At 44.9% G+C, this 25,049-nt stretch overlaps 1 protein-coding gene across 1 annotated transcript in view; it reads left to right on the top strand.

The window, feature by feature from the left end:
- The window catches only part of BCL2 (BCL2 apoptosis regulator), a 197,077-nt gene extending 172,461 nt beyond the window's left edge, over positions 1–24,616 (top strand). Inside the window, exon 3 of the mRNA XM_004059501.5 lies at positions 19,207–24,616. Coding sequence (XP_004059549.2) covers positions 19,207–19,341 — 135 coding nt within the window. The 3' untranslated portion in view covers positions 19,342–24,616. The remainder of the gene's footprint in view (positions 1–19,206) is intronic.
- The last annotated feature ends 433 nt before the right edge of the window (positions 24,617–25,049 follow it).

Below are 25,049 nucleotides of genomic sequence, written 5' to 3'. Positions count from 1 at the left end.
TACTGCATGATTATTTGGACTCTCCCTGTAAATACGTGAATAGTTCCAGCTTCCCCTCACATGGGTTGAGGGTAACAGAATGACATCTCCCTGGGCTAGAAGAGAAACAGAGACAGAACAAGCGAAAGTCGTCTGGCACCAGCCAACAGTTGCAACTTATACATATAGCCTGGGACCGGTATGGGTCTGTGGCCTGTTAGGAACAGGGCCACACAGCAGGAGGTGAGCAGCTGGCGAGCATCACTGCCTGAGCTCCGGCTCCTGTCAGATCAGTGGCGACATTAGGTTTTCCTAGGAGTGCAAACCCTATTGTGAACTGTGCCCACAAGGGATCTAGGTTGTGTGCTCCTTATGGGAACCGAATGCCTGATGATCTGTGTTGGAACAGTTTCATCCTGAAATGATCCCCCACCCCATTCGTGGAAAAATTGTCCTCCACAAAACACGTCCCTGGTGCCAAAAAGGTTGTGGACTGCTGACATAAATGAGCTTGATTCTTTTCTCATAATGTAAATGTTATCAAAGAGACAGAGGTGTCACCATAAGCACGTCGCTGCTCCATGCACACTTATGACTTTGTGGCTCTGGGCAGGCCCGTTTAGCTGGGAGTCGTAGCTACATTTAGGGAGGCCGCGTGATTGAGTGGAAAGGCAGGATATTTTATGTCAGAATTCTGGGTTTGAGTTCTGGTTTCATAATTGATTAACTAGGTGTCCTTGGAAAAGTTACGTATTCTTGATCATCTCTAAAAGAGGGGTGACAGCAGTAATAACTTATCTGTGGCTTGTTGGGAGGACCACACTAGATGATCTATATGGAAGCACTTTCTCAACAACAGCGTGCCATGTGAATATTTGTTTTTGTTTGTAATAGATACCTCTATAATAAGGAGAATGAGAAGATTATTATTTCATCCTGTTTGTTCACTGTTTTTATTTAACAACTTTTTTTTTTCCTACTACATTCCAGGCAGCAGGCCAGAGGCCAGGGAAATTCGTTGCCACTTCACAGTATCTCATTGCATCATTGAGAGGTTTACTCCTGATCCAGCACCGAAAGACCATTTTTGGCCTTTAAAAATAAAGTTGAAAGTCCAAGAGCCAGAAAGATTAAGGATTAAGCTAATTTTTAAAATAACAAATGTTTTCTTATATTCTTTTCTCATTTATATGGTGCTGGTGATTTTTTAAATTAGATTTTCCTCTGGGCATTTTATATTAAAAATGATACAGTTCCCTGTCCCTTGTAATTGCATTTCTTTTGATTTTCTTTTATTATGACTCACATATCACTGACACTTTTTTCCTGGAATGTTAAAAGTATACATCATCTGGCTAAAAGGAAAAAATACTGACTTAATAAAAATGGAAAAGAGAGAGAGAGAAAAAATGGATATTCTTCTCTTTTGGTTCCAAACAAGGCAAAGTCCTCATTCCTCGTTCTTCATACATGCCAAGGTTGATGTCACGGATCCAAACCAGTTTTGAGTTATCTGAAATGGGGGGGAGCGGGGAAGCGCAGTTCAACAATCTTCTGAAGCTTGAAAAACAAATTTGTCACAGTCTGATAACCCAAAAATGACTGATGGATTTTCTCTGCATTTTCCAAGCAGGGAGGGGTCGGGCATGGAGAATGAAACATTCTGAGAAAAGACTTAAATGTGGAAACTTTTGGTTCAAGAGGGTATTCTGGGAGATACAAGAAATATCTCCTGGGGGCATCCAAAGGGAATAACACTGTAATCTGGAGTGATGTATGGTTCCATTGCCCGAGGAATAGGGATGAAAACCATAAACTCCCTTGGTTGGGGTATTAACTTATCATCAAAAGTTACCATAAATAATGGATATTGTTTATGGCTGAGAAGTAGGACACATCCAGAGAAGACATCCCTTAATTTTTCATAAAATCATCTCAGTGTTATTGGAATATGGTTTTCATGCCATTTGAGCTGTCGGAATATCTCTTGGGTAGATTCTTAAGCAGAAATAGTTGGGACTTTACAAACCCTGCCTGGGATTCTAATGTCTGGTGCCATGAAGATTTTGGCTTGTGTTTCTTTTGATGTCTAGAATATCAAGAACATTCCTAGCTTCTATATTACGGCAGGTCACGTCCCGGCTTCTTCTAGTAAAATCCCCTCTAGGATTCAAGCCTCTATTTGCACCGGTAATAAATGTGATGGCACATTGCGACTTTGAATGCAAGCCAGCAGGGCTGCAGGCACCTGTTTCTCCCAGTGCCCCAACTGTATCAAACCCTTTTCATCCTCCCTGCTTTTGATGCACAAACATAAAACTGAGTCCCAGAATCTAAAAGTGATGTCACTTGAGTGTCACCAAGGACCTTTAGAGGACCATGGGGCTTCTCTTCCTTTTACAAATGAGGCTCTCAAAGCCTGGAAAGGTGAATCCCTGGACCACAAGTGGAGGAACTGAGAAAGGGCGCGTCGACACTCAGACCCCACAGCTTGCCATTGTGCGGCTTGTGACAGAACCAAGACATCAGAACAGACCAGCTTATCCGGTTATAAATCTAGGATAACATGATGAGCTTCAGAGCCAGGGGTTGAGCTCTGCTGGGACTCCTCCCCTCCAAAGGATGTGTTCCATTGCCAAACATTAAAAGCTCCAAATTCTTGTTTTCTCGCCAAAAGGTATTGTAGACATGATGGCAGTGAAATTATTTTTTTCACATTTAAAGTTACCCTTAATAAAATCACTTTCTTCAGGTGGCGTACCAAGTTAGTAAAACATACCTGTTTGAATCTGTATTCCATCAACCATGAACTTATGCCTGGGGATCAAAAATTTCTTAAAACCCACCAGGCGTGTGTGTGGAATGATCCTAATACTTTTTTCACAGTTTCTCAGGGTGTTTCAGTAGGTTAGGATTACCTCCAAAGACATTTAAATGATGTTTCAGGTTCAAACGGAAATGAAAAGCACATAAAATTGTAAGACATAAGAATTCCAAGAATTTGGCAGAGGTGAAAACACACAAAGAAAAGATGAAATTTAGACGTTTTTATTCTGCTCATTTATCCAACACAAATCCCTCTCCAGTTGTCCCATAACCACAATGCCAGCACTTAACTCCTCAAGGGTTAAAGGAGGCTTGTAGAGCAGGCCTCTGGCTGACTCCAGCGTGGATCGCAGGCCTGGCGTCCTGTCAGACTTCCACGGTCAAATGGTAACCACACTGCCTCGAGTTACCTCGCTCCGTTTCTTGGGGGGCTCAGGGACAGTCGCCATTTCCCCATCAGTGTCCACGACCAGAGTCCTTCTGCCAGGAAGCGGGCTGGAAGGTCCCTCGCAGCTATGGCCAAGCCCTGGCTGCGGCTGCAGAAGTCTCACTTGTTTCACTCGGCCAACACTTAATTTCTTTATGTATCTGAGGGAGTGGGGAATTAGTGTCTTCCAGGAAATTCAGGCTCTGAGTTTTCTGTCCTAGACTACAACAGGCAAATGGAGAACGGGTTGTGGGGATCAGAGCTGAGGAATGAACTTCAGCTGATAAAATGCAAGACAAGGAGGGAACAGGAAAGCAAAGGACAAAGTGAAGGAGAAAAAAATAAAGGGAATTTTGGCAGGGAAAAGGGATTTGGGAGATAGGACGGGAGTCCTGTCTGGGTTATAGTGAAGGCAGGGGAGCGAGGTTTGGGGGATCTCGGGGACCTGGGCCGTGTCCAGCCATTTTTTGTCTCCCACCAACTAACTCCTCGCTGTTCAGCGACCCCACAGAGCAGGGTCTTGGGCATCCTGTGTGCTGAGGGCAGAGCTGAGCTTATAGTCACTGTGCATGAAGGATGCCGTGATTCTGCTTTTTTGTTTGTTCATCTTTAATTTGGTGTATTAGAGATGTTGCACTGAACACATTCCCTCTCAGCAGGCAACTGCCAAAATGCTGAAAGAAAGTGTTTGGCTTGTTGGGTCTGACTGCAACAATCACAAACTTGTCTTGCAAACTTCTGGCCTTCCAGTAACACATCGAACATTAAAGGATTAAATGCTTGGTGAGCATAGCTAGGTTCTTGTAAAACACTTGGCGGGTAAGTTCCTAGGAATTTAAAGGTCTCTGCCTTTGTTAAATTATGAAGATTTTTTAAATGTGAGTAGAGAAAAACTGTTTCCAGTCATGAGGAGTCACAAGGGGTGCCTCCAGGAGGAGAGAGACCATGCAAGGAGCAGGTGACGGGGCAGTGGGGCGAGCGGCCCAGGGAAGCCCCCCCACCCCCTGGGTCTCTTGGGCAGTGGGGCGAGTGGCCAGGGAAGCCCCCTGTATCCCCCTGGGTCTCTTCTTTGAGGGCTTATGCTCTGTCCGTGGTGTGGGAGCCACTCTTGTTCATGCACGTTGCAGACACAACCACTTTTGGTCCAGCAAGAATAGTTGAGCTGATCACTTGAAAGGATCAAAATCCATTTGCCACTGTGGAAGCTCTGGGGCCACATATTTTAATATTCTAAATTAGGCCTCAAGTTGGATTTGTTTTTGTGACTCAAGGAAATTTTATTCTCTTTCACATTCTAGAATTCCCTGTGAAGCAGCCCTGTAAATAGGAGGGCTTTTCCTGAATAATATGGAAAGAATTTCTTTTTGGGGATTTGAGTCTATATCATACAACATTTTAAAATACTCTTGAGATGGCACGTGCAGCCCTAGCAACAGGGCCAGACCACAGTCAAGGGCTTCCAGAGTGTGCCGCACACGTTCCCGTGGGATCCAGCCTTGCACAGTGCCCAGGGCGGCGGGGGCGGGGGTGATGGGGAAGGTCCTGTGACTGGTGGTTTCTCCATGGTCACAGGGTCTTCTTTCTGTTGATGTGGCCCCATTCGCTCTGACTCACCCCTGACGGCATACACCGGCTTGCTTTAGGACCCACCAGGGTGGCCCCAAACTCCCATGCCACTTCTTTGCCCTGAAACACCATCCTTGGTTTTCTTGCTTTTATTTGAAGTCCTGAGGCCTCAGCTCCTGTCTCACTTTCTGTCCGCCTTCCAGCCCATCTTAAACACTCTTGGTACATTTCTGGAGCGTTCCCTGTCACTCCTCGGGACTTCCTGTTTAGCCTCTCATATTTATTGCTCCAGGGGAGCCGGAGTTGGATCTTGTATGTCTTTTCTGCTTCCTTTGGGAGAAGCAAAATATAGTTGAAAAGGTACATGCGTGGCAGTCATATAGTCCTGGATTCGAACCCCGGCTTTGCTGCAATGAGCCAAGTGACTTTGAGCAAGTTGTGTGACCTTTCTGATGGCAGTCTCTTCTGTCTAGAGTTGTTTGTAAAAGCCACCTTAATGGGCTTTGGCACCACAGTTAAATATCTCTTGTCATCCCAGATTTAGTGCCTGGCTAGAAGTAGATGCTAAATAAATACTTTTTAAAGTGGTTTGCCTATGGTTGGATTGCTCGATTCAGATATGTCCAAAAGATAGATCAAAGCTAGAGGAAAGAAAGAGCTAAAACGAGCTATCCAAAGTTAGCGCCAATTATACTATGAAAAACATGTTGCCTGTGGATCCAAGATTGGCCAAGGGGTTTCCTCAGTGGAAATAGCAATTTGCTCGACCTAAAATTTCTCTTGAAGCCTTCACCAGCCCAAACTTGAGCTTATTCCTGTGACCTTAGGTGTGAATATCTCTGAGTCATCCCATTGGAAGAGCGTTTACTGAGTACCTGATTTGGGTGATGAGCATGATGTCCTGCCTTAAGGAGCTCATTGTCATGGAGTCAAGCTCACTATCTCCCCTGCAGCACTCTGCACAATGCTGTGTGCAACTCAGGCGGTCAGTAAATGTTTGCATCCCTGAATGCAACCTGAGCCAACTCGCTCCAAGGTTTCTGCAATGGCAGCAAGGTTCTGCCAGTGCTACACGTGCATAGGCATGGCCACTGACCACTCAGCTGCCAGTCCCACCTGGAATGTTCTGGCTCTGCCATTTTTGCCTGAGGAATAGTCGGTGTATAAAGGCCCCGTAGCACAGTTTAAATCCCATTTGCAATCCAGCCAGCACATACTTGCATCCCTTCTGCAGGCAGGGTCCCCCAGGCTCGCCGCTGCAAGCTGCAAATGTGTCTGACCGGTCCTGAGCGTTTGACGGGAAGTGACAGTTGCCTTGGAAGTGGATCTCCCAGGGGCACGACTTTTCTCGTGTTAAGTGCCCACTGCTGACAACGCTGACAGGCCTTGTACAGTGGGCACGTGTAGTGTTCTGACCTTGCTCCTGCCCCCAGCAGGCCAGCTTCACTGGCTTCACTGTGAGAGCGTGTCCTTGGGTCAGGTCAGCCAGCTGTCAACTGTGCCCCTGGAGGTTGTGCTGATGGAAGATATTTCAGCCCCTCCACTCACTTAAAACTCATCCATGATTGCTTTCAGCTTCTCTTTTTCTCTTTCTCTTTGTCTTTCTGGGTCTCTGGGTCTCCCGTTTCTCTCTCTGAGTTTCTGTTTTTGCTTCTCTCTCTAGTTCTATATACAGCAGTATCCTTCTTGCAACAGAAAGCATACTGTCAGAGGTCCTTCACCGTAAACAGCTATTCAGATGAGAGGCCACGCCAGCGTACCTTGTCCATATGTTAATGAGCCAGGATCCAGAACCACAGGCTGACCTGGCCCGCCGTTTACCTGTCCTGGTACTAACAGCTGCTGCCACTGACAGAGACTGCATTTTCCTTGTGATAGAGAGGTCTGCTGTCTTCCCTGGGCACAGGAAGACTGTCTGATGAGGAAGGAAGAGGACTGTCAAAGAGCCAAGCAGTGTTCCTTGAAATGCATCTGGTTTTATTCATGTTGAGTCTTTCCAGGTGAACTGAACTAAATCATAAACTACAAAATGAAAGCAGATTTTTCTTAGCATGCCCATATGGAGCTCACTGAGGAGTTCACCACCATCCGTCAGCTCCCCTTGTCCCCCAGAGCACAGAGGATGTAATTGTTCTTCTCTTCTTGATCGGTAGATTGATGGTGTGGATAAGAAGCCTCTCCCATGGGCTTCTCAGAGGATCATCGCAGTCACTTTGACGGTCACAGAATGACCCATTGAGCTGCAGAACTGGGGAGCTGGGATCTGAGTAAGACTATTATACGTTGGGGTGCTTTTGAGTGGGATGTAAGCAGGCCGTGAAGTTTCAGCCATTTGTGACTTACCTGCCCCAAACCAAGAACAACAGAACCAGCACCATCCGGGGTGCATCTGGTCCTCGACAGATGTCTGGGCCTGCGGTAGGTCATCAGGGCTCCCTGGAGCTAATGCAGTGTGGAGCTTCCAGAAAAGATGCCCAGGCTGATTTCTTAACCAGTCCCGAAAAGCAAGTGCCAGACAAGGCAGGGCTGGAGGCTGGCAGTGCCCAGCTGGCTGAGGATGCCGCCTCCTCCAGCCTAGTCTGCTTTGCTCTTTTTCTTCTACATACCCTCCTCCAGGTCTGAGGCCACTTTCAGCAAGTTCCTATTAGGACATGCAGGTTCTTTGTACTCCCCACACCACCAGCCTCAGTCAACACTTACTGATTTAAACAAGTGAAAACCAAACATTTGGCCCCTAACTCTGGCCCTCCACGTTTAATAAATGAAGGACTCCCTCCCCTCACTGCCCCCAGCAGCGACGTCCTGATGACAGCGATTAGGCCAAGCTGCAGAACTTAACAAGCATCTGCTTTCAGTTCCCATTTTTGGCATATTTTCATGAATTAACTCTTGCAGTGACAAAAATAGAGGGAGGCAGCCTGGGCCATGCCCCATGTTCACGAGTCACATGGCAGGCACAGGAGCCACAGCACGCTTGGCCCAAATCATGACCTACAAGTAGAGCATATTTGCCTGTCGCCAATCCCTGTGGAGCACACAGTGATCATGTTCTACTCACATACGGAGACAGGTATGGACAGTGGCGTGGGGTGGGGAGGAGAGCCACATGTGTGGCTCCAGATCTCAAGAAAAAAGAGTTGGTGGATCTATTCCAAACGCCAGTCTGCCTGTGGAATCCCCAGCCCCTATCAGGCAGTGGAGAGTCCTGTTCGGTATTGAGTATAATCAGAGCTTCCCACCTGCTCCCTACTTTAAGCCACACTGATGTCACCAGTTCTAATTAAAACTGGCATGAGAGGCAGAGGGCTTTGTGGGCATATGGGGGTTGGGGTCTGGGACAAATAACCTGGATTGTGCTCATAAAAGCAAAGAGATTGGAAGCACAGAGGCACATCAGAGGTCACAGCTTCAGTGCTATGCCAAGAAAGGCCTCCTCCTGACTCACAGCAGGAGGGTCTGAGGCCAGGTGGGGAGAAGAGCAGTGGAGAAGTGGCGGATGGAAGAGATGGACCACACAGAGAGGAAGCAGGAGATCCTCTGCAATAGTTACAGTAACACAGCTCTGGCACGCACCAACAGAACCCAAGTCACATCCTCAAGGATGCACGAGAAAGGGTGAAGAATAAGGTCACTAACTAGGTAAGCCCAGATGGTAGAGCGGAGAGAGACTTCTTAGAGGTTCGCTACGGCGGAGTTTTCAGATGAGGAAAATTGAAGGTCCCAGGGGTGAAGTGAGCTGCTCACCTTACAAGTAGGAGTGCCCCGATTGCTGCTCATGCATCCGACCCCTAACTTCTCATCCAGAACACAAACCATGCCACCTCCTACTACAGTTCTTCCTTTTTTTCTTTTGGAGAATGACAGTGGTGCACATTTTCTGACCAGCAGCGTCTCATTCCTCATTACACTTGTGAGCCGAGGACCCATCGCAAGCCAGTACTTCTGTGGAATTCCATATGGTATAAAAATAGTTTAGTCCCTCTTCATGTCGTGTAAGGAATATAATTAAGCTCTTTTATTGGGATATAGTTCACGTGCCATAAAATTCCATTTAAAGTGATCAGCGCATTGGTTTTTAGCATATTCAAAATGTTATACAACCATCACCATTAGCTAATTCCAGAACTTTTCCATCACTCCAAAAAGAAGCCCTGTACCCATTAGCAATGACTCCCTAGTCTCCCCGTCTCCCCGTCTCCTGGGAACCTCTAATCCACTTTTTGTCTTTATGGCCTTGCCTATTTTGGACATTGCATGTCAATGGACTCATAGACAGTGGGTGGCCTTTGTGCCTGGATCCTTCACTTGGCCTCATGTTTTTGAGGGTCATCCATGTTGTTGCATGTGTCAATGCTTCGCTCCTTTTTTTGGCTGAGTTGTAAGATTCCATTATGTGGGTAGACCACATTTTGTTTATTTGTTCATCAGTTAGTGGATATTTGGGTCATTTCCACTTTTGGCTATTATGAATAATGCTGATGTGAACATTTGTGTACAAGTTTTCGTGTGAACGTGCAATTTCAGTTCCTTTGGGTGTACTAGGAGTTGAATTGCTGGGTCATGTGGTGACTCTGTTTAACTTTTTGAGGAATCAGCAAACTGTTTTCCCACAATGGCTGCACCAGCCATGTGCAGGGATTTCAATTTCTCAACATCCTCGCCAACACTTGTTATTATCTATTTTTAAAATTAGAGCCACTCTAGTGGATGTGATCTCTCCTTGTGGTTTCGATTTGCATTTCCCTAATGACTAATGATAGCGAAACATCTCTTCATGCACTTACTGGCCATTTGTGTACCTTCATTGGTAAAATGTCTACCAGAATCCTTTGGCCTTTTTAAAAATTTAGCTACTTACGTTTTTATTGTTGAGTTATAATAATTAAGTTTTTTGCTGGACATATTTTCATGTCCAACACAATATCATAAAAGTGTTAAGTTTGTCACTTTATGCTTGATACTTCCCCCCCAAACAGTGAAATAGCATAAGCCCAAAACAAGAGAGGGCTAAGCACCACAATAGGCAGGGCCCTCGGAAGCTCTAGCCAAAAGAAGGTAATGGAATGAGGAAGGTAGGAAGAAAAATGAAGAAACTTTGTTTTAAAGCCAAAACACTGGAAAGCAGGTGACTGAGGCCTGTGTGTATATAGGCCCTTTCTTTAGGGCCTCTTCAGGTGTGCCTTAAAATGAGGACCGGAGCATGGGCCTGTTCTCTCCTGGCAAGGCCACTGCTGGGCAAATGGGCCTGCAGACAAGACACAAAGTGCTTTGAATTCAGTACTAAGAAAATTCTCAGGCCCATGGAAGCCACTGGGAATATTACCGAGCAGTTACTATAGGGCAGGGCATGTGTCTTATTTAGCTTTAAGCTAAATACTCAGCACCTTACAAAAATAGTTTGGTTACTGAATGAATAAGCCCGCTGAAGATGAGATTTCAAGGTCATATAGATACGGCCTTTAGTCTCTCTTGTTATGGTTTATTACACTAACCTGGTGAACCAAATAGCATAACTATTAACATATTTTTAGCACTTTTTGCTATAAATGCATTTCTCCACCCATTTCAGAAGTACGTCCTTTGAATTACTGGACTGCCCACACCTTCTTGCAGGAGGGACATGAGCCCACAGGTGCCCTGCAGTATTTGCATAGCTAATGCGGCAGTAGGGAACTTGGCTCTGTGCTTCCCTCCAGACACCACCTTCTACCCCAGCCCAGAAGGTAATTAGACTAAGGAGTCCTCTGAGGTCCATCTCTGGAATAGCCAGCTCTGGCTGAAGTCTCCATTAGCAGGTGGTTGGGGCCAAGCTTCCTCTGCCCTGGCCCGTGGCATAAGCCATCTTTGCACATTATTTTCAAACTGTGAAAATAATGCCAGAGAAAGGAAGCACCCATTTGGGCTTCTCATTTTTCAGCCTCCCCAGCTCCTGAGGGCCCCTGCCTGATTTGCATTCTTAGCTAAATTTGCATAACAGAACACACCAGAACTTCCCTGGACCAACTGTGGTAAGCGGGCAAGTTTTGTTTTTGTTTTTGTTTTGTTTGGGTTTTTCATCTCCTGCCATGTCTCCAGCAGGTTTCTTGTTACATCCAAATGACATGGAGATTAGGTTTCACGAATGTCATTGGCCCATGTTTCAACCAGCCCCTCCCCCTGGACCCAGAGTTCCTCCAAGATCAACCCCCAGGCACTGGAGATGGCTTTGGGGAGCAGCCTTCGCCAGCCTGGAGGAAGGCAAATCCTTGTGCTTCTCACGCTCCCATGCCTCTTCGCCATCTCCGGCCCAGGCAGCTGTGTGTCCTTCAGTTATATGCTCAAGGGTTATTTTTTTCCCTTTCCTTTTCCCCCAAACCCGGAAACAATATTTTGGGAGTAAAGGGAGGGTGCGGGAGGAAGAGTCACAGGGGACAGAAGCAAGCGTGCAGCTGCCAAAGCCACACTGCTCTGCAGACGGAACCCTCTAGACTCATTCAGCACAATGTGGCTGCGGAGGAAATCCTGCCGAGCCGATGATAAGGGGGGAAATGGAGTCACTTCCTCACCAGCTGCTTTATTCAGGTAGAAAAAAGTCTTCACTTCCTTGCGTGTGCTCTGCCGGCCACCACTCCCAGCCGCCAGTGCGGCTTGCTCCCCCTTTTGCTCTGAGCCAACTCTGGTGTCAGGAGAATCTTGCTTGGCTTCATGGAGCGCTCTCTTTGCAAGACAAGTGTCTGTCTACCCCACTTCCTCCTTCATGTCCTTTCTCTTTCTCCTGGCGTTCTCTCTCACCTGACCGTTGCATGTCATAGACTCTGTGTGGCCGCAGTAGTCGCAGATAGTATTGCCAATGAGTCTCCAGCCCTCTTGGTGGAATCTAGGATCAGGACGTACCCAGTGGTCTCTATGTTTGCATAGATGTCTAGAAACAGCCTTCGACCTCTGGTCGTCTCCCCTGCCCTGCACCACAGGCACCAATGCTGCCCCTCTTGCCAATGCCCTGCTATTGTCCTTTCACCCTCTTAGGCAGCACTTGTCAAAGTTTGTCTTCCTAATACTCCAAACACAGCAGCAGTCTCCTTGACAGAGGGGTTAGGGGCCAAATGAGTTTGGAAAATGCTACTCCCTTTCTTGGAGAATCAAGCATCTGTGAGTGGGGGTGATAATATTTACTAACCAATATAGCAGGGACACTGACCAGCACTGACCAATCAGATCCCTCTGTGCCCTTGGGAACCGGCTAACCATCAGTCCCTGGGAGGAGGACACTAGAGGCTGCTGCTGAAAGAAAGAAAAAGCACTGAATTTTATCTAAGCCAGTCCTTTATTTGGTCTCTGAATACTCCCCTTTTAAAAAAATATTATCTATTAGGATGTTTGAAAAATCTGCCGTATAGTAAAACAAATCAGTTTGTTTCAGCTCCACAAACATTTGCTGAGTTCCTAACGTATGACAGACACATGCTCCAGGGATCCAAAGATAAATAAAACATGGTCCTGCACCTCCAGGTGCTAACAGTTGAATGGGGAAGGCAGACATGTAAACAGATGATCTTCGTATAATACTGTGAACAGGGAACAGCCGAGGATTATTTAGCTCAACCTAGGGATTTGGAGAAAGTTGCTTGCAGAAAATGATTGAGCTGAATCTCTGAATGAACCAAAGTTGACTTAAGAATGACAAGCTGAGCAGGAGAACTAGGTTGGAGCCAGAGCATTGGGAACCTTAGACTTAAGCATGGAAGCAACAGATTTGATTCTGAATGGATCACTCTGGCTGCAGTACACAGAAGAGATTTACAGGCAAAGCACAAGACTCAGACAGAGGCAGAGAGATCAGATTGGAAATCACAGCAGTGATCCTGGGGAGAGAAGGTAAAGGGAGAGAGAAGTGTTCAGGTGGTAAAATTGGCAGTGCATCTACTGCCCTGTTCTGTCCTGTCTCCTGGCCTTTACCACTTCAGTGCTCACTAACTTCACCTCCAGCTATAAGAGATGTGGCATCTGTACCTATTTCCTTGATTGGTACTTCACCTGTGACATGGCCAGCTAGGAGTGCTGGGGTATTGACATTCCATAGGGGCAACCTTCAACCAATGAATAGCAAGAGTTGGTGTATAAATACCCCAGCTCCCTAGTCCCTCAGTGGGTTAACAAGAGATGCATGGTCTACACCGGCCCTCAGATTTCCCTGGCAGGAGTAAGCTCTGTTTGCCAGTAGCAATAACTTGCTTGATGAGGTAACTCATGCATGAGTCTTTTCCTTTTTTTCTCTCCCTTCCCTGCTCCCCTTAGAGTTCCTAGCATCATCTCCCAAATAAACCACTTGCACTCAAATCTTTGTCTTAGGGTCTGCTTCTAAGGGAGTCTAACCTATGGCCATGGGATTTACTGATGAATGAATATGGGGCATGAGGAAGAGAAAAACATCTAGGAGACTCTCAGGCTGTAGGTTTACTTGATGCCATAGCCAGGTTGAAGACAGGAAGATAGGGAGGCTTGATGGAGGGAGTGATGATAGCTTCAGTTTGGGGCAGGTTGATCAAACTCCCTAGGGGATGTCTTAGAAAGCAATTGGAATAAGTATTTGCCAGTTAGGGGAGAAAGTGAGACTGGATATAAAGATGTTAGGAACATTATCATAGGGGTGGTATATAAGACCAAGAGAGTGAAAGAGATTGGTCAAAGAGAGCAAAGAAAATGTCCAGACAGAAGCCTGATGGGCAGCATCGAGAACTTACCAGAATAGGCCAGGGAGGAGGTGCCCCTGAGGGAGACAGAGAGGAAATTCTTCAGGAGGAAGGAGGTAGCCCAAAGGGAGCAGAGTCACGGAAGACCCTCAGTGGTCTTGGTGTCCGGGGCATCAGAGCACCTACTAAGATACAGCCTCACACCCAGTGGATTTAGCCACGTGGAGGGTATTGGTGGTCTTTGTGGGGGTGGTTTCAGAGGCACAGTATAGGAAGAAGCCAGACTGAATGGGTTCAAATGTGGGTGGGAAGTGAGCCAATGAGTGTGGCTTGGCAGCTTTTCTAGGAGGGCAGAGACAGAGAAGATAATGGTTAGGGTGGAGCACACATCAGCACGGACATTTTTTTCTGTTTGTAAACGCGCACATGTATATGTTAGGTTTTTACAGAAGTGGAATCATGTTTTGCTGACCATTTTGTCCTGCTTTACTCAATATGACGTTAGGAACACAATTTCTTGCCAATAACTATAGGGTATGACTTTTAATGCTGAACAGCATTCCATCATGTGGACGCACTGTCAGTCATCTATTTTCAGACATTTGTTTCCAGGTTTATGCTATTATTTCATAATCTATGCACTTTATTATTTTTCCAAAATAAATAACTGGAAGTGAAATTACTAACAAAAGCTTTTTAAAAGCCTTTTGATATGCATTACCAAATTCAAAAGGTCTCCATGTTTACCTTTACCTGGGCATAAGGGTTATTTTGGGACCCCCGCCTGTATCCCCAACCGCATACCATTCTTTTCAGCACTTAGAATTAACCTTCTCTTCCATTCTTGACAATCTGACCTTTTTTAAAAAAAATTCTCATTTTAGGTTGACGTGAAATTTCTTGAAGTGGACCAGGGCGGTGGCTCATGCCTGTAATCCCAGCACTTTGGGAGGCCAAGGTGGGAGGATCACTTGAGGCCAGGAGTTTGAGTCCAGCCTGGCCAACATGAAACCCTTTCTCTACTAAAAATACAAAAATTAGCCGGGCGTAGTAGAGGGTACCTGTAGTCCCAGTTACACGGGAGGCTGAGGCAGAAGAATTGCTTGAACCTGGGAGCCACTGCACTCCAGCCTGAGTGACAGTGGCTCCATCTCAAAAAAAAAAAAAAATTCTTGAAGGTTCTGAACGGAAAAGGAAAATGTTGGAGGATGGCTGCCTCCCAGGTGGGAGTGCTCCACGGCCCGGAGGGGTGAGGACACCTTTGCTGAGTTTAGGAGTCTTGACCCTGGTCTGTTCCCGTCCACATCTACCTGGCCTGGTTCCAAACCTGCAGCAAGGCTGCGGCTGGGAGTTTGGCCATCCTGTCCCCTTGGGCCGGCCCTGGGTGGAACTCAGATCCTCTGTGGCCTCTGAATTGGAAATTTATGGGAAAGCCATTGTGGACAGAGCCACCAGAGCTGAGGCCCTGCCCACCTCCTCCTCATAGGAGGAGCCGGTGCCAGCCTTTCTGTGTGAACCTGTGATCCGCGAAGTCGGGTAAGCCCTTGCCAGTCCTGACATGAGCAAGGGACACAGAGCTTCCTAAATATATAGACTGGGATTTTGTCCGAATCACATGACGACCCAGGTTTTCTTTTTCCCTCTTTGTTGCTTTTAATACATAAAATGAGCATGTGTTTATTTAAAACAGCTTTCAAACTTAAACAAATAATGACAGACTGTTCAAACAGACTTCGGAAATCGCCCCAATCAGGATGTTTGAAAAAGCAGGAAGACTTTCTGCGAAAGAAGCTTTCAGGTCATTTTAGTCCCGAAGCCACAGGGTCTCCTTTGCACTTTGGAATTGTAGAAGGGCAAAGTTTAGAGGCCAGATCCAACCTCCAGGGGGTTAAATGACTTGCCCTCTAGCCCTACACTCTAATAATGTATAAAGAAGGACAGATAGGTAGGCATCGTATTATCACTTCCCATCTTTGACCAGAACATGGGATGTATACATTTTAATTCATAATTCCTATAGAAATTACGGACTATCCTCAGATCGGAAAGCTAAGAGAGGAAATTGCTTCTGCAAAACGGCAGGCTCAGCAGAACTTCTTGGGGGAAGGGCAGGTTGAGTAGGTGCGGAGCAGGTCTGCAAGAGGACAGACAAGAGCAAGGTGTTTGTTCTGCCACGAGCTCACTTTCTGTATCCAATTTACAAATGGCTTTGAGTGACCTATGTTAATCTTCACAATAATGAATTTTATGGCTATGGATGAAGTAAATGAGGCTCGGGGCTGGGTTATCTGCTCAAGGTTATAAACTAATAAAATATCAAAGCCAGGGTTCACCCACACTCCTCCTCCAAGTCCCATGCCCTTCTCAGCCCCCTGGGATGGCAACAGCATCTCTGTGCTAAGGCTTTGGGCCAAGAGCTGCTAGTTTAGCTCATCTCACTCTAGAAATGACATTGTTCTGTGTAATGCATATCAGAAATGGCCTGTTAGGTTCATGACAAGCACTGTTATTTGTGTGGGGGTGAGGGTGGTGAGAGGGAACTATTCCAGCTCCAAGGAGGTGGGGATATTTGGGACAGCATTTCTTCTGCTCTCCAGCACTGTGTGCCAGGCCAACTGGGAGAAAATGCCAGCTGGTGTATGTCCCTGCATCCTCCGGTTTCCCAGGATGGCTTCAGGTCCAGAGAGGACAAATGATCAGGGGCTTAGTCTGGTTCAGATTTTGCCACACAAAACTCTGTTGATTACTAAAGGGATTCAGAGCCCGGCCACTGACCTTCTCAATGTCAAGCCAAATTGCAGACAACCTATTGCCAGTGCCCTGACAAATTTGGGGTGTCTTTTGGCTAGGCTGTTGAGGGTTTCAGCCTACCCATCCCTCAGAGAGAGAAGCATGGATGGGAGGACTAGTTGACATTTGCAGCTGTGTCTGTGATGTCTTGGGTTGCTCCCTGGAAGAGGCAGAGTTCCGGCTTGTGGAGAAGTCCTGACTCCTTCCTGCCCCACTGATCCCTGCTTATATGGAGAGGGGTGTGCATCTTGGCAGACAATCATGATTGTGCCTTAGCTCTGTGCTAAGAGCACTAAACACACATTTTATGTACGTCTATTGCCTCGCTTTTCTAACACTGAAATTTAGAAATGTTTAACAATAGATATTTAAAAAGAAGAAGAAAGCCCTTGCGCCCTCTCCTGGTAAAAGTTAACCAAGGACCTCCAAAGATGCAGAAGGCCCACTGGGTTAGCAGTCGCTGGTCTGGGCTAGCTGATTGTGCTGATTTGACCAATGCTGTTGACACACAGGATGGGTCATCTGTTCTTCTATGGTCTGTGATTACAGAGCATCTTATAAACCAGAGTTTCTCAGCCTCGGCCCTGTTAGCATTGGGGGGCTGCCCTGTGCATTGTGGGATGTTGAACAGCGTCCGCAGCCTCTGCCCACTAGATACCAGTAGCACCCTCACCCCAAATCATGACCACTAAAAATGCTTCCAAACATTGCCAAATGTCCCCTGGGGGGCAGGATCACTCTCAGTGTGACCCTCGCCCTAAATTCTTGCCTGCCTTTTGTAAAAGGTGGCATTGGTTGGAGGGCAATCCATGAGAGTGTGAGGATGGCTCAAGGCAAGCCCTTCGTGATTTCTGGAAGCAATATTGATGACTGGTCAGTTGAGGTCACTTCTAGGAGTTTGTTTCAAAAAAGCAACTGAACAAATAGACAAGAATTTATATACAAAAATATATATACAAAAATATATTGTTTATAATAGCAAAAGTTTTAAACACTATAAACATGAATTTTTTAAAGTATGGCACATTTTATATATCATGAAAATAACTGTATAAATCTATATTTAATAATGTGGAAAGTTACCCTAACAATGCTTTAAATCCTCATCAAAACTAACCTCAGGATTCTCAGAGGCTGTTACATATAGAAGGAGTAATTTCAAACAGATTCGTAAGCATTTGGGTAAAGCATTAAGCCAAAGACCAATGATTGTATTCAGAAAGCTTAAGTGAACAAACATTTACTACGCACCTATAGTGCACCAAGACCATGCCCAGCATGAGGGAGACAAAGAGAATCCCTGGTCCCACTGCTACAGCCCTTGCCCCAGAGAAAGGGAACCCCTCTGTGCACTGTTGGAGCCCCTCCCAACAGTGATGTCCAGGGTCATGGTATGTTACTGTTTCCTGTAATAAAATTGTGTGCTTTGAGTCAGGGTTGTTGGGAATAATGTGGAACTATTCTTGTTTTCTTCTTCATCCTGAATAAATCAGAAGTAAAAAGAATTCATTTACTGATTTATATATTCAAATATTCATTCAGAAAGTTGTCCAAATACTCATTGGACCCAAATGTGAAACATAATCTCCCCAAAATCTAGGAAATGAGCAATTGGTGATTTGCTCAATCCAAGCCCATCCAGAGGGTGTACTTTGCTACAACACACTACAGACCCGACTTGAGATGGAGAGATAGGAATGGAAGGGAGACACCCTTTTTGTCTCTCAGGGACCTGCACATTCAGTGACACACCCCTGATCTCCTGCCTTGTGAGATCCACAATTTGAGTAAATGCAGAGTTGTGGTCGTCCAGTCTAGCCACCCCCAAGAGAAACCCCCTGACAGCTCCCTTTCCCCAGGAGAACCTTGACCTTAGAGGCTGGCACTGCACCAGTCAAGGCCGCCCTTGGCCCCTCCACTGACTGAGCCCTTGACCGACCAAATGCTCTCACAGAGCTGCCGTTAGCCAGGCCAGGGCGTCAGCAGAGACAAGGGTGCTGGTTTCTATCTGGGTTCAAAGCCTGGCTCTGCCATTTGTTAAAAAGTCTCTTATTCCCTGCGGTTCTCAGCTTTTTCATCTTCAGAACAGAAACAAATAAAATAACTTCATAAGATTGGTACAAAGAATTAGCTGGATGAGAAAGTGCATGTCTTTAATCCCAGAACTTTGGGAGGCTGAGGCAGGAGAATCACTTGAGCCCAGGAGTTCAAGACCAGCCTGGAAAGTATAGTAAGACCCTATCTCTACAAAAAATTTAAAAATTAGCCAAGCGTGGTAATCCTAGGTACTCAGGAGGCGGAGGCAGGAGGATCACTCTTGAGTCCAACAGTTCGAGGCTACAGTGGGTCATGATTGCACCGCTGCACTGCAGCCTGGGCAACAGAGAAAGACTCTTGTCTCTGAAAAAAAAAAGAAGAAAGAAAAAGTTTGGTACAAAGACTAAAATAATGCATGGCAGACATTTGATAAGATGTCAACACTCAATCGAGGAGTGTGACGGTCATCATCATTGCTAGATTTTATTACTTTTATGGATGGGCATGCTAGCTAAAATTGCAAAACCTCTAATATTTTCTAACTGCCTCTGCTGTTTTTCTCCTCGGCCCTTAGCACTCTCTCCTACACCATGTGATAATTTATATTGATTGCTGTCTATACTGTTCCACTAGATGGAAGCTTCGTGAAGTAGGAACTTTTAGTCTATTTTATGCACTGCTGTATCTCTAAGATGGCTGGCACGTAAATAGGGTCTCAATAAATATGCCTTGAATTAATGAAAACAGTGGTTTCTGAATCATGGCCTCCAAAGAGCATTTGCCTTTTCCCCTCTCACCCTTCTGAAGGTGCCCAGGCTGCCCTGGCAGGATGCCTCTTTCTCTGTGGGGTGGCATTCTCTGCTCTCTCTCTAATACTCTTTCTTTTTCTTCCCTCCTCTCCCCCAACTGCAGGATGCCTTTGTGGAACTGTACGGCCCCAGCATGCGGCCTCTGTTTGATTTCTCCTGGCTGTCTCTGAAGACTCTGCTCAGTTTGGCCCTGGTGGGAGCTTGCATCACCCTGGGTGCCTATCTGGGCCACAAGTGAAGTCAACACGCCTGCCCCAAACAAATATGCAAAAGGTTCACTAAAGCAGTAGAAATAATATGCATTGTCAGTGATGTACCATGAAACAAAGCTGCAGGCTGTTTAAGAAAAAAATAACACACATATAAACATCACACACACAGACAGACACACACACACACACACAACAATTAACAGTCTTCAGGCAAAACGTCGAATCAGCTATTTACTGCCAAAGGGAAATATCATTTATTTTTTACATTATTAAGAAAAAAAGATTTATTTATTTAAGACAGTCCCATCAAAACTCCTGTCTTTGGAAATCCGACCACTAATTGCCAAGCACTGCTTCGTGTGGCTCCACCTGGATGTTCTGTGCCTGTAAACACAGATTCGCTTTCCATGTTGTTGGCCGGACTAACTCACCATCTGAAGAGCAGACGGATGGAAAAAGGACCTGATCATTGGGGAAGCTGTCTTTCTGGCTGCTGGAGGCTGGGGAGAAGGTGTTCATTCACTTGCATTTCTTTGCCCTGGGGGCTGTGATATTAACAGAGGGAGGGTTCCTGTGCGGGGAAGTCCATGCCTCCCTGGCCTGAAGAAGAGACTCTTTGCATATGACTCACATGATGCATACCTGGTGGGAGGAAAAGAGTTGGGAACTTCGGATGGACCTAGTACCCACTGAGATTTCCACGCCGAAGGACAGCGATGGGAAAAATGCCCTTAAATCATAGGAAAGTATTTTTTTAAGCTACCAATTGTGCCGAGAAAAGCATTTTAGCAATTTATACAATATCATCCAGTACCTTAAGCCCTGATTGTGTATATTCATATATTTTGGATACGCACCCCCCAACTCCCAATACTGGCTCTGTCTGAGTAAGAAACAGAATCCTCTGGAACTTGAGGAAGTGAACATTTCGGTGACTTCCGCATCAGGAAGGCTAGAGTTACCCAGAGCATCAGGCCGCCACAAGTGCCTGCTTTTAGGAGACCGAAGTCCGCAGAACCTGCCTGTGTCCCAGCTTGGAGGCCTGGTCCTGGAACTGAGCCTGGGCCCTCACTGGCCTCCTCCAGGGATGATCAGCAGGGCAGTGTGGTCTCCGAATGTCTGGAAGCTGATGGAGCTCAGAATTCCACTGTCAAGAAAGAGCAATAGAGGGGTGTGGCTGGGCCTGTCACCCTGGGGCCCTCCAGGTAGGCCCGTTTTCACGTGGAGCATGGGAGCCACGACCCTTCTTAAGACATGTATCACTGTAGAGGGAAGGAACAGAGGCCCTGGGCCCTTCCAACAGAAGGACATGGTGAAGGCTGGGAACGTGAGGAGAGGCAATGGCCACGGCCCATTTTGGCTGTAGCACATGGCACGTTGGCTGTGTGGCCTTGGCCCACCTGTCAGTTTAAAGCAAGGCTTTAAATGACTTTGGAGAGGGTCACAAATCCTAAAGGAAGCATTGAAGTGAGGTGTCATGGATTAATTGACCTCTGTCTGTGGAATTACATGTAAAACATTATCTTGTCACTGTAGTTTGGTTTTATTTGAAAACCTGACAGAAAAAAAAAGTTCCAGGTGTGGAATATGGGGGTTATCTGTACATCCTGGGGCATTAAAAAAAATCAATGGTGGGGAACTATAAAGAAGTAGCAAAAGAAGTGACATCTTCAGCAAATAAACTAGGAAATTTTTTTTTCTTCCAGTTTAGAATCAGCCTTGAAACATTGATGGAATAACTCTGTGGCATTATTGCATTATATACCATTTATCTGTATTAACTTTGGAATGTACTCTGTTCAATGTTTAATGCTGTGGTTGATATTTCGAAAGCTGCTTTAAAAAAATACATGCATCTCAGCGTTTTTTTGTTTTTAATTGTGTTTAGTTATGGCCTATACACTATTTGTGAGCAAAAGTGATCATTTTCTGTTTGAGATTTTTATCTCTTGATTCTTCAAAAGCATTCTGAGAAGGTGAGATAAGCCCTGAGTCTCAGCTACCTAAGAAAACCTGGATGTCACTGGCCACTGAGGAGCTTTGTTTCAACCAAGTCATGTGCATTTCCATGTCAACAGAATTGTTTATTGTGAGTTATATCTGTTGTCCCTTTGACCTTGTTTCTTGAAGGTTTCCTCGTCCCTGGGCAATTCCGCATTTAATTCATGGTATTCAGGATTACATGCATGTTTGGTTAAACCCATGAGATTCATTCAGTTAAACATCCAGATGGGGAATGACCAGCAGATTCAAATCTATGGTGGTTTGACCTTTAGAGAGTTGCTTTACGTGGCCTGTTTCAACACAGACCCACCCAGAGCCCTCCTGCCCTCCTTCCGTGGGCGCTTTCTCATGGCTGTCCTTCAGGGTCTTCCTGAAATGCAGTGGTGCTTACGCTCCACCAAGAAAGCAGGAAACCTGTGGTATGAAGCCAGACCTCCCCGGCGGGCCTCAGGGAACAGAATGATCAGACCTTTGAATGATTCTAATTTTTAAGCAAAATATTATTTTATGAAAGGTTTACATTGTCAAAGTGATGAATATGGAATATCCAATCCTGTGCTGCTATCCTGCCAAAATCATTTTAATGGAGTCAGTTTGCGGTATGCTCCACGTGGTAAGATCCTCCAAGCTGCTTTAGAAGTAACAATGAAGAACGTGGACGTTTTTAATATAAAGCCTGTTTTGTCTTTTGTTGTTGTTCAAACGGGATTCACAGAGTATTTGAAAAATGTATATATATTAAGAGGTCACGGGGGCTAATTGCTGGCTGGCTGCCTTTTGCTGTGGGGTTTTGTTACCTGGTTTTAATAACAGTAAATGTGCCCAGCCTCTTGGCCCCAGAACTGTACAGTATTGTGGCTGCACTTGCTCTAAGAGTAGTTGATGTTGCATTTTCCTCATTGTTAAAAACATGTTAGAAGCAATGAATGTATATAAAAGCCTCAACTAGTCATTTTTTTCTCCTCTTCTTTTTTTTCATTATATCTAATTATTTTGCAGTTGGGCAACAGAGAACCATCCCTATTTTGTATTGAAGAGGGATTCACATCTGCATCTTAACTGCTCTTTTTGAATGAAAAAACAGTCCTCTGTATGTTCTCCTCTTTACACTGGCCAGGGTCAGAGTTAAATAGAGTATACGCACTTTCCAAATTGGGGACAAGGGCTCTAAAAAAAGCCCCAAAAGGAGAAGAACATCTGAGAACCTCCTCGGCCCTCCCAGTCCCTCGCTGCACAAATACTCCGAAAGAGAGGCCAGAATGACAGCTGACAGGGTCTATGGCCATCGGGTCGTCTCCAAAGATTTGCAGGGGCAGAAAACTCTGGCAGGCTTAAGATTTGGATTAAAGTCACAGAATTAAGGAAGCACCTCAATTTAGTTCAAACAAGACGCCAACATTCTCTCCACAGCTCACTTACCTCTCTGTGTTCAGATGTGGCCTTCCATTTATATGTGATCTTTGTTTTATTAGTAAATGCTTATCGTCTAAAGATGTAGCTCTGGCCCAGTGGGAAAAATTAGGAAGTGATTATAAATCGAGAGGAGTTATAATAATCAAGATTAAATGTAAATAATTAGGGCAATCCCAACACATGTCTAGCTTTCACCTCCAGGATCTATTGAGTGAACAGAATTGCAAATAGTCTCTATTTGTAATTAAACTTATCCTAAAACAAATAGTTTATAAATGTGAACTTAAACTCTAATTCCAATTGTACTTTTAAGGCAGGGGCTGTTTTTAGACTTTCTTATCACTTATAGTTAGTAATGTACACCTACTCTATCAGAGAAAAACAGGAAAGGCTCGAAATACAAGCCATTCTAAGGAAATTAGGGAGTCAGTTGAAATTCTATTCTGATCTTATTCTGTGGTGTCTTTTGCAGCCCAGACAAATGTGGTTACACACTTTTTAAGAAATACAATTCTACATTGTCAAGCTTATGAAGGTTCCAATCAGATCTTTATTGTTATTCAATTTGGATCTTTCAGGGATTTTTTTTTTTAATTATTATGGGACAAAGGACATTTGTTGGAGGGGTGGGAGGGAGGAAGAATTTTTAAATGTAAAACATTCCCAAGTTTGGATCAGGGAGTTGGAAGTTTTCAGAATAACCAGAACTAAGGGTATGAAGGACCTGTATTGGGGTCGATGTGATGCCTCTGAAGAACCTTGTGTGACAAATGAGAAACATTTTGAAGTTTGTGGTACGACATTTAGATTCCAGAGACATCAGCATGGCTCAAAGTGCAGCTCCGTTTGGCAGTGCAATGGTATAAATTTCAAGCTGGATATGTCTAATGGGTATTTAAACAATAAATGTGCAGTTTTAACTAACAGGATATTTAATGACAACCTTCTGGTTGGTAGGGACATCTGTTTCTAAATGTTTATTATGTACAATACAGAAAAAAATTTTATAAAATTAAGCAATGTGAAACTGAATTGGAAAGTGATAATACAAGTCCTTTAGTCTTACCCAGTGAATCATTCTGTTCCATGTCTTTGGACAACCATGACCTTGGACAATCATGAAATATGCATCTCACTGGATGCAAAGAAAATCAGATGGAGCATGAATGGTACTGTACCGGTTCATCTGGACTGCCCCAGAAAAATAACTTCAAGCCAACATCCTATCAACAACAAGGTTGTTCTGCATACCAAGCTCAGCACAGAAGATGGGAACACTGGTGGAGGATGGAAAGGCTCACTCAATCAAAAAAATTCTGAGACTATTAATAAATAAGACTGTAGTGTAGATACAGAGTAAATCCATGCACCTAAACCTTTTGGAAAATCTGCCGTGGGCCCTCCAGATAGCTCATTTCATTAAGTTTTTCCCTCCAAGGTAGAATTTGCAAGAGTGATAGTGGATTGCATTTCTTTTGGGGAAGCTTTCTTTTGGTGGTTTTCTTTATTATACCTTCTTAAGTTTTCAACCAAGGTTTGCTTTTGTTTTGAGTTACTGGGGTTATTTTTGTTTTAAATAAAAATAAGTGTACAATAAGTGTTTTTGTATTGAAAGCTTTTGTTATCAAGATTTTCATACTTTTACCTTCCATGGCTCTTTTTAAGATTGATACTTTTAAGGGGTGGCTGATATCCTGCAACACTGTACACATAAAAAATATGGTAAGGATACTTTACATGGTTAAGGTAAAGTAAGTCTCCAGTTGGCCACCATTAGCTATAATGGCACTTTGTTTGTGTTGTTGGAAAAAGTCACATTGCCGTTAAACTTTCCTTGTCTGTCTAGTTAATATTGTGAAGAAAAATAAAGTACAGTGTGAGATACTGGTTGTGCCTGGAATTGTTTATAATGTGTTAACATGATTTTGCCCTGCCATTCATCATCATTACACAAGACTTTGAAAAGCCTTCTTAACAAGCCAGTAAAATCACCAGGACCCTACTCTAATGAAGCCCTCAGGGACCAGGCTAAGGGATTGCCTTACAGGTGAAACCACCTTAGAAGGAGACTCTTGTTTCTTGGTAATAACCCTCCTGGTTAGGTACAAGATAGACCAGTCTTGAGTTCTACTCCCTGGGAGAGCTACTGTTGCTGTTGAGTGTGTTCTTCCATATAGACCAGAGATTCCAGCCTCTGCATTTTATAAGATGAAATGTGTATGAAAAAGAGGGAAATAAGCTGAAAGTTCTGTTTTGAAGTCAACATTTTTAGATGGAACCAAAGCAGCTATTGCTTTGGAGCAGGTGAACCCTAAAT

This window comes from Gorilla gorilla, chromosome 17 (assembly GCF_029281585.2).
Source record: "Gorilla gorilla gorilla isolate KB3781 chromosome 17, NHGRI_mGorGor1-v2.1_pri, whole genome shotgun sequence".
NCBI lineage: Eukaryota > Metazoa > Chordata > Mammalia > Primates > Hominidae > Gorilla > Gorilla gorilla.
Note: the sequence above shows the minus strand (reverse complement) of the source record. Positions and strands in the feature narration are given on the sequence as shown.